Raw genomic sequence first — 9,650 nt, 5'->3', positions numbered from 1 at the left:
TTTTTTTTTTTTTTTTTTTTTTTTTTTTTTTTTTTTTTTTTTTTTTTTTTTTTTTTTTTTTGGTTAAAAGCACACCCAATTTGTAATCAACTCGAGTGGGTTGTACACAGGGTTTGGAATTTTTATAGCTCTTTTTACTAAAAGTTTTTCCAGCTTTCATGGATAGAAATTGAAAGAGTACAAAAATAAGTAAAAAGGGCCTAAAAAGACAGCCCAGCAAAAGAAGCCTCATATCTAACGTTACAAAAAGGGCTCCAAACCAGAGGTTAAGAACAAAACTCATTAAAATTCTTAGTCCCAAAGAGAGGCATAAATCCCAACATTCAACCAAACCTCCTCTGAGGAATGCTCTGAATTGGATCAGATGATATTTTCAACTTCTATGGTATAAGATATTATAGTTCACAGATTCCCATATAGATGCATCATGTCTGATTAGCAAACCTACCCCGTGCTTCAATACTTCAATATTTAATGACACACAACTACGTTAATTCCATGCTGTAATGCATATTTTTTCTACATGAACACCATGCACCCTACATAAACGCACAAAATGGCAAATAGAGAAACATAAAGCCCGAAAAAGAGATAGACATCAATAGATTTAACTCAAAGTGACCATTTATCAGCTAAGATTAAGAAAATACAGGTTCTCATATGAATGGTACCAAAGATTAGTCACATACCACAAAGGACACTTCTGAGAGTCTGCAGACCTCCATTTCCATCAAATCCTTTAACCGTCCAGGAGTTCCAATCACAATGTCCTGAGTGTAAGAACATAAATGTGTGATTTTCAAGGGGTAAAGACTGTGTGCAGTTTCTTTTCTCTTTTTGAAAAAAAATGAAAAGAAACAAAGACTTATATTAACCAACATGGGAGGGGGAAAGAGAGAGAGACATGAGTGTGCGCGTTTCATATAAATTATAAAGTAAATGGCACCATATTATCATCCAAAATGTGAAACAAGAAAAAAACTCAGTAAAGTAATGAGTGAAATTCCCAACTTGATTGATATCTACAACATCGAGAAAAAAGTCACAAATCACAAAGAGGAGGCAGAAACAACATACAACACCAGATTTAAGAGAAGATATTTGGCTGCCTTTGGAGACTCCACCATACAAACAAGTAGACGTCACACCACAAGGTTCTCCAGCATTTTGCAGTACACTTGAAATCTGCCATAGTAAATGAAGCCTATAATTAATCGCAAATCGGAGTGGTAAAACAACAAGATTTATTTAATAAGAAAGCAAACTTTCATTGAAGGAAATGAAATAATGGTAAAACAACAAGATCAACATAAGATGATACTAACATTGCAGCCAGAACACATTCACAGTGATTTCAGTTCTCTTGGACATTGGCTGCTCCATTCCAATACTATTAAAACTCATAAAACTGATGACATCTTATGATAGTTATAAGCTTAGATATTCAATTAACTTTGTAAATGCAATTAATCTCGAGATGCAGTAACTTATTAATGTTCAGACCCATCCCCATAATAAAGCAAATGGCGTTCCAAGAGGTTCCTATCCGAGTCGACCCCTACCAAGGTTTACATGTCAGCCATTCACGTCATAAAACCTTGTCTAATTTCCCATTATTCAGAGGTTATTAGCCAGTTTTCCTTCTCAAACCTAATAGGAGACTAACCTAACCCTAAAAGCCCCGTATGACATCCATATTTTATGAACCCTTTTCCTGTACTTCCCTTGAGTCAATTTATTCTTAGATAGAAGATAGAACAGAAACTGTACAGCCAAATGACAGACATGACTAATTCAAAACAATAATGATAATTTGACATAGAAGGCTAGATGCAAACTATCAGCAGTTCAATATTCAATCCAAGTGACTTCCAATTGGTAAGCACATACCTGTTGAGCTAATTCCCTCGTAGGTGATAGAACTAAGCAGAGAGGAGTCCGACCCTTCGGCATCTTGCCCTTCCTCTTGTTCAACACATGCATTATACCAGGTACCCCAAACGCCAGAGTCTTGCCTGAAACCACATATAACTAAAAGATCATCCACTGCTTCACAATATACATTATGTTCGACAGCCAAATCCACAAATTACCTGATCCTGTTGCGGCGATTCCAATGAAGTCTCGACCATGCAACAAGAACGGCCAAGCGTGCGACTGAATAGGAGATGGGCTTTTGAAAGTTCGACAGCACTCCAATACTGCATCTGGAAGTCCCGCTTCGACAAACGACTTAAGCGGAACAAACCCTGCCTCCTTCACACCTTTACCAGTGACCACCACGGATCCATCTGTAGAATTTTCGTCTACCTTCGCCTCTTCTTTCTCGTCAGAGGCATTGATGCTTACGTTTTCGTCCTTCGATTTCTTGTGCTTTTTCTTCTTCTTGTGAATCTCTGAATCAGTTCCTTCCTGTAACTTCCTCTTGGGACTAACTTCATTTTCCTCCTGACAACCCGAGTCTTTGTCTCTGTTCTTCTTCTTCTTCTTCTTCTTCTCGGCTTTTGTATCGCATTTTTCGAAAGCTTCTTGGGCCACTGGTTCGCTGACGGCAGCGTCCTCTCTGAGCTTCCCAACCATGGCAGCGTCTGGTAGAACTCGGCTCAGGTGGAGTCGAAGAGAATCAGCGAACGAGAAGCTAATTGTTTTGAGGGAGAAATCGGAGGATTTTTAGGGTTTTGACTTTTTGACTTTTGAATATTTATAATAATATATAATATAGTATGGTATTTTTATATACAGATACTTTAAATTTTAATTTATTTTATTCTTACTGTAAAACGATTTTGTTACACTTAAAAAAATAATTCTTAATTAAATAACTTATATGCAACCATATGGTATATTTTATGAGCATTAAAAAATATATCTTCGAAAAATGAATTTTGATATTTTTATTTATTTAATTTGTTATGATATTTTATATTTTTAAGTAGAAAATTTTATTAAAAATGAGAGTAGTCTACTAAAATATTTTTTCAAAAAGAATAATTTTTAAAAATATATATATATATTAAAAATGGTGATTTTAGAAATTAAATTATTTATTTGTAAGTGATTTATTAAATTAATTTCTCTTTATATTTTATTTACCATTTTTAAAACTATTGGCATATAATGAAAAATAATTTCATTATCATTATCATTATTTTTGTAAAAATATTTAAATATTTGATTACATAAAAAAAGATTTTGATTTAATTAAACGAATTTTTATGACTATGGTTTATTTTCAAAAGTATTTTAATAACTATCGTTATATTTTATATGAACACCTCTAATTATAACACAACTTTTAACAACAAACGTGACTTTATATCGAGTAACAAAATCTTTTAACGAAAAAAGCATATTCATCCTTCGTGATCATTAAACTAATGAATAATTAAATATTGTATTAGAAAACAATACTTAATTAATATATAATAATTATGACATGAAATTTTTAATTAATTTTAATATTGACCAACGAATTTTTTAATTTTTTTAATACAATAATCCATATAAAATTAACATAAATGACTTAATTTGAATATTAGTAAAAATTCTAAGAGTAAAAATGTAAAATCATAAGACGTAGAACCAAATGGTAACTATGCTTCAAGCTCAAAACTACATAAAAAAAATATTTAGAGACAAAATAAAAATAAAATATATTATTTTTTATAAATAGTAAAAATACTTAAAAATCACTTCCTCTAAATTTTTGGAGATTTTTTTTTAGCTTACTCTAAGTAGGGATTTAAAATATAATTTTTTATAGTCGATGATATATGTCTTAATTAATTGAACTATTCTCATATTTAGTCCGAGTAAATGAGAGTAATCTTGAGAATTTATAGTCATTATTTATATTAATAAGTTCTTAGACTAAAAGCAAAGTCACGAGAGCTTATACTCAAAGGGGACAATATGATGCTATTGTGGAGATCCGTGATTTCTAACATGATATCATAGTCATACTCTTAACTTAGCCATGTCAATAAAATCCTGAAGTGTTGTACAAAGGGCAGTAAGTTTCGAAAGTGTAGTAAAAAATGACTCATGTTGAACAAAGGGTGTACTTTGTTCGAGGGCTCCAGAGGAGTCAAGCCTTGATTAAGGGGAGGCTGTTCGAGCTCTCCATAGAGCTCAGGAGAGGCTCTATGGTGTACTTTGTTCGAGAGGAGGATTATTGGGAGGGAGTCCTACATTGGCTAATTAAGAGAATTATCACATAGTAATAAGGAATATATCTCTATTGGTATGAGGTTTTTTGGGGAAACCAAAAGCAAAGTCACAAAGTGGACAATATCATACCATTGTGGAGGGTTCTGATTTCTAATCGAAACTCTAAATGTGCTTGGTTTAGAGAAATACTACGTTGGTTGAACTCCCATAAATTTTTCAAGAAAGTATTTGAGTAAGGACAAAACACAAGAACCCATGTTGAACCGTGAGGAGAATCTTGATATTGATGTCTCCAACGGTGAGTTGTACGTTCAAACTTCCCGTCCTCATCCTCCCTGATTTACAATCAACATAGAGTCACAAAGAGTTATAAAGACACATGCCCTATAAATTCAAGAATAAGTACTTTTGGTTCGGTGGTTATCATACTCACTTGTGAATATATTACTTTAGTTGGACTTAGAGTTCAAATATCACGACTTGCAAGAGGGTCTTACATGCTCGAGATAATACACGTCTATCATAACAGTAACGAACCGATGTGTTACGACCCGTAAAATATAATACTACTACTTTTGGGTATGATAAGTTTTAACACGCACCCAAACGAAGTTATGTCTATAAAGTCCAAAAGATTGAAAATGAATTGAATTTGATGGGGAAAGCCATTGTATTCTCTCCATCTCTCCTCCATTCCTCACCTCACCTCCCACACCCAATCCTGAACCAGCCAGTCTCCTTCTGCCACGTGTCACCCCATATCCAAATCTCCTCCTTGTCATTCTTCCATCCCTCTTTTCTTCACACACATCACAGCTTCCTCATCAACAATTCCACTCTCCTTCCCTTCTCTTCTCTTCCAATATGCAAAAGGAAATATCCCTTTTCTTCTTAACTAAAAACAAAATATTTATAAAAAAACGAACAATACGTGCCTACACACGCACCGCTCTGATAGATCTCCTACTCGTTTTCCAATACGCTCCACGGGTCGATTCCAGTTGCATTAAGCGGATAAGTAAACCTCTTTAAAGTTTGTAGCCACTAAAAAAGTACTACGCCAGTCAGTAACCAGTTCTTACTTCTCTCGGGAATAAAAAGAACTGAAACACTTCCATACAGATAATTTGTGGCTCGTTTAAATCTCCTTTCTCTCTTCTCCATTCTCAGCCTCCTATTTCAATCTGTGCTCCAAATTAAGCCTTGAAAAACATATAAGAAAAGTGCCAAAACCCACCCCTCATTTCAGAAGATAAGGAAGAAGAAGAAATCATACACCAAATTCTTCTTCCTTACTACCTCAACAACTGAAAAACAAAGGAAAACAAAAGAATGGCTGTCTGTACATTAAACTCATCCTTCCTGGGCTTCCACCAGAAGAGCCACCAGCCACCGCAGCAGCCGCCGCAGCAGCTGGTTTTCTTGAGTGGAAAGAGGTGGGGGAGCAGCAAAAGGGAGAGACACAGCAGCTTGAGCAACACCGCCTGTGTCATAACCTGCTCAGCTGGTGGCCAGCAGACAGTGGTGATCGGTCTAGCAGCTGACTCAGGGTGTGGGAAAAGCACATTCATGAGGAGGCTAACAAGCGTTTTTGGAGGGGCAGCTGAGCCACCAAAGGGCGGCAATCCAGACTCAAACACACTCATCAGTGACACAACCACCGTGATATGCTTAGATGACTACCACTCATTAGACAGAACAGGAAGAAAAGAAAAGGGAGTCACAGCGCTTGATCCAAAAGCCAATGATTTTGACCTCATGTATGAACAAGTTAAGGCTCTTAAAAATGGTGTCCCTGTTGATAAGCCCATTTATAATCATGTCAGTGGCCTTCTTGACCCTCCTGAGCTCATTAAGCCGCCTAAAATCCTTGTCATTGAAGGCTTACACCCCATGTAAGTGTCTTTATCTCTGTGTATTTTGGTGTCTTTTAAGAACAAGGCCTAATCTTTCCCCTTTCCCCTAATAGGTATGATTCAAGAGTAAGAGACCTGCTGGACTTCAGTATCTACTTGGATATCAGCAATGAAGTTAAATTTGCTTGGAAAATTCAGGTTCTTCCTATAAATGATTATCTCCCTTGGCTAACTCTATTTGTTCACAACCTAACTGAATCAAATACTTTTACAGAGGGACATGGCTGAGAGAGGACACAGCCTCGAGAGCATCAAAGCAAGTATCGAAGCTCGAAAACCCGACTTTGATGCCTATATTGGTGAGATTTTTAAGGCACTTTTGTAGTATGAAGTGTTGTTTATGGTTATAAATACATAAAAAGGTGTTAAGAATGAGAAACAAAAGTGGGATCGAAGTTACCATCTTCATTAATGTTCACAATGTTTAAATAGGATACAAGCTACCAGAAAATATACTACCAACCAATTCCTGGAAACAAGGAGAAAATATACTACCTAAAAATAAGAGGAAAAAGAATACTAACCATTACAATCCCACATCGGTTGGAGAGGGGAACGAAGCATTCCTTATAAAGGTGTGGAAACCTTTTCCTAGCCGACGCATTTTAAAACCTTAAAGCCCAAAAAAGACAATATCTGCTAGCGGTGAACTTGAGGGGAAACCCAGTAGGGAAAGTCCAAAGAGGACAATATCTGCTAGCGAGCTTGGGCTGTTACAAACGGTATCAGAGCCAAGTTACCGGACAGTGCGAGACACTGGTCGGAGTAGAGATAGACTCTCTCCATAGTAGATGCGTTTTAAAACCTTGAGGAAAAGTCAAAAGATGACAATATCTGCCGGTGGTGGGCTTGGGCTGTTACAAATGGTATCAGAGTCAGGTTACCGGACGGTGCAAGACACTAGTTGGAGTAGGGCTAGACTCTCTCCATAGTAGACACATTTTAAAACCGTAAGGAAAAACTCAGAAGAGAAAGCCCAAAGAAGACAATATCTCTTAGCTGTGGCTTACGCTGTTACAATTACAGCTTTATAAAATATATTCTTTAACTCAGTACAGTTATACAACAACATATATTCCACAAATATATCTTAAATCAAAATTCATAATAAGGAGTGATGTTTATATGAATTTTGCAGACCCACAGAAGCAGTATGCAGATGCAGTGATAGAAGTGCTACCAACAAATCTGATTCCAGATGATAATGAAGGGAAAGTTCTGAGAGTTAGGCTGATAATGAAGGAAGGGGTTGAGTTTTTTAACCCAGTTTATTTGTTTGATGAAGGCTCCACAGTTTCATGGATACCTTGTGGAAGAAAGCTCACTTGTTCTTACCCTGGCATCAAGTTCTCCTATGGCCCTGAATCTTACTATGGCCATGAGGTAATCACTACAACTTGTTCGGGATGTTTTCGTTTCTTGTTTCTTGTTTTTATCTTAGGAAAATATTTTCGAAAACCGTTCGTGAAGTTCTTAGAATCGTGTTCGACTAACTTTTGGACACCTTTTTGAAACTATTAATAAATTCTAAGATCACAAATATAGATATGAGATATAAATCAACAAGACATGGACATAGTGATAGTCTTTTTTTTACAAATTTAGGCACGTACATAGGAAGAACACGTTCATTAAAATGTATATCATTATTTGTAAGATCCCACATTGGTTGCATGTTTTAAAACCGTGAGGCTGACAATGATAAATAACTGGTCAAAGCGAACAATATCTGCTAGGGGTAGGCATGGGCTGTTATAAGTAGTATCAGAGTCAGACACTAGATGGTGTGCCAATGAGGACGCTGGACTCCTAAGGGGGTGGATTGTGAGATCCCACATCGGTTGCAGAGGACAATATCTATATGGAACTTTTTTTAGTCGTATTAACCCGATCAATCTAAGAATATGGTTCACAATCCAATCCAACCCTATCTTAAGATCATTGTGAACATTAACCATATTTGATGTTCGTAACAAATTATGTTTTGTAATTTAAAAATGTTTGATATTTGAGTTTTACTCGATGGCAAGTTGAATAGTTAAAAGTTCAAATCACAAACAAAAATTAGAAAAGCGAAATTGAGGCATACCAAGTGTTTGATGAAATGTCTGAATGGGGAATTTCAGGTATCCGTACTGGAAATGGACGGGCAGTTCGACAGACTGGACGAACTGATCTATGTGGAAAGCCATCTAAGCAACTTGTCGACAAAATTCTACGGCGAAGTGACTCAACAGATGCTGAAGCACTCGGAGTTCCCCGGAAGCAACAACGGCACGGGATTCTTCCAAACCGTCGTCGGATTGAAGATCAGAGATCTGTACGAGCAGATTTCCGCCAGCAGGGCCAAGGTGCCGGTGGAGGCCGCAAAAGCCTGAAGTTAGGGCGTCGCGAGAGGCGTTTCTCAGTCGCCGGCCGATTTCTGGATTTGGCTTTCAAATCAAGCTTTGTGTTTATCGATCGTTATAGTCTGAGCTTCTTATGCTGCTTTACAATCACTTGTTGTTCTAAATTTCTTGATCGCTGGAGATTTCTGATGTAAAGAAAAAATTCCCATAAAGAATCGAAAGCAGAAATGAAATGGAAATTCCAAGTTTTTGCAGAGATTGGTTTCGTTTATAACTGAATTATATATCTATTTCTATTAAATTAATAAAAATATCCTAAGCTTTTTACTTTATCACGAAATTATTAAAAAAATTTAATATTACTATACTTTTAAAAAATTCAAAACATATTCTTAAATTTTAAAAAAAAATGTAAATCATTAATATTTTTTTTAAAAAAATTATTTTAATTTAAAAAGTATTTTAAAAATAGTTTCAAAAAGTTTTTGTTAATACTTAAATATTTTTAAAAATTAATAAAAGTTCAAAAACACATTTTAATTTTTTTTTTAATCAAATATACCCTTATTTTTATTACAGGGATGGAACTTTCAAAAATAACATAGATAGTTTTTATCCATATACTGATAATTAAAAGTACAATTTCACAAAGGTACCAAGGGAACTTCTTACCAGTAAAGTAAATTGGTAAAGTAAATTTTTGTTTTTGTTCTAAACGAATACGATATTGAGATTTTTTACCGGAACACGATTGGTTTTTAAGATCGTATTTGGTTTTGGACCTTTTTACTAGTTAGTCCCTTTAAAGCCCAAATAAGGATAATGTGTCGAAAAGAAAATGGTCGGTATCGCTCAGTTGGTAGAGCAAAAGACTGAAAATCTTCGTGTCACCGGTTCAAATCCGCTATTGAAAATACGTCTAATGTGTCGACAGAGAAACGACCAGTATCACTCAGTTGGTAGAGCAAGATTTTTAAAAATTTAGAAATATGCCACTTTCATTTTAATATCCATAATCGAACATAAATGATTATTTATAGTCTTGAAAATAAATCTTACACTAGCTTCAGGACAATTGAAATGTTAATGTTATAACTCTATTGAATGTAATTTAACATTTTAAAAATAATACTATAAAATTAAAAAATACTATGAAATCGTATTTTTTTTTTTTTGTACCATAATTAAGACACTTTATTTCGTTCGTGGGACGTTT

At 35.2% G+C, this 9,650-nt stretch overlaps 2 protein-coding genes across 3 annotated transcripts in view; one reads left to right on the top strand and one right to left on the bottom strand.

Moving 5' to 3' along the window:
• Positions 1-2,683, bottom strand: part of LOC111776281 (DEAD-box ATP-dependent RNA helicase 5-like) — a 6,893-nt gene extending 4,210 nt beyond the window's left edge. For both annotated transcript variants that reach the window (XM_023655693.1, XM_023655694.1), the window contains exons 1-4: positions 2,094-2,683; positions 1,891-2,015; positions 1,078-1,185; positions 690-770 (exon numbers count right to left, since the gene is read on the bottom strand). In XM_023655693.1, coding sequence (XP_023511461.1) covers positions 690-770; positions 1,078-1,185; positions 1,891-2,015; positions 2,094-2,580 — 801 coding nt within the window. In that variant the 5' untranslated portion in view covers positions 2,581-2,683. The remainder of the gene's footprint in view (positions 1-689; positions 771-1,077; positions 1,186-1,890; positions 2,016-2,093) is intronic.
• A 2,495-nt stretch (positions 2,684-5,178) lies between these two features.
• LOC111776489 (phosphoribulokinase, chloroplastic-like) lies at positions 5,179-8,690 on the top strand. The gene is made up of 5 exons (XM_023655945.1): positions 5,179-6,065; positions 6,140-6,224; positions 6,301-6,385; positions 7,225-7,469; positions 8,213-8,690. Exons 1-5 carry the CDS (start codon positions 5,503-5,505, stop codon positions 8,462-8,464), a joined length of 1,230 nt encoding a protein of 409 aa, XP_023511713.1. The 5' UTR covers positions 5,179-5,502; the 3' UTR covers positions 8,465-8,690.
• Positions 8,691-9,650: the final 960 nt, after the last annotated feature.

This window comes from Cucurbita pepo, chromosome LG15 (assembly GCF_002806865.2).
Source record: "Cucurbita pepo subsp. pepo cultivar mu-cu-16 chromosome LG15, ASM280686v2, whole genome shotgun sequence".
Lineage (NCBI taxonomy): Eukaryota > Viridiplantae > Streptophyta > Magnoliopsida > Cucurbitales > Cucurbitaceae > Cucurbita > Cucurbita pepo.
Note: the sequence above shows the minus strand (reverse complement) of the source record. Positions and strands in the feature narration are given on the sequence as shown.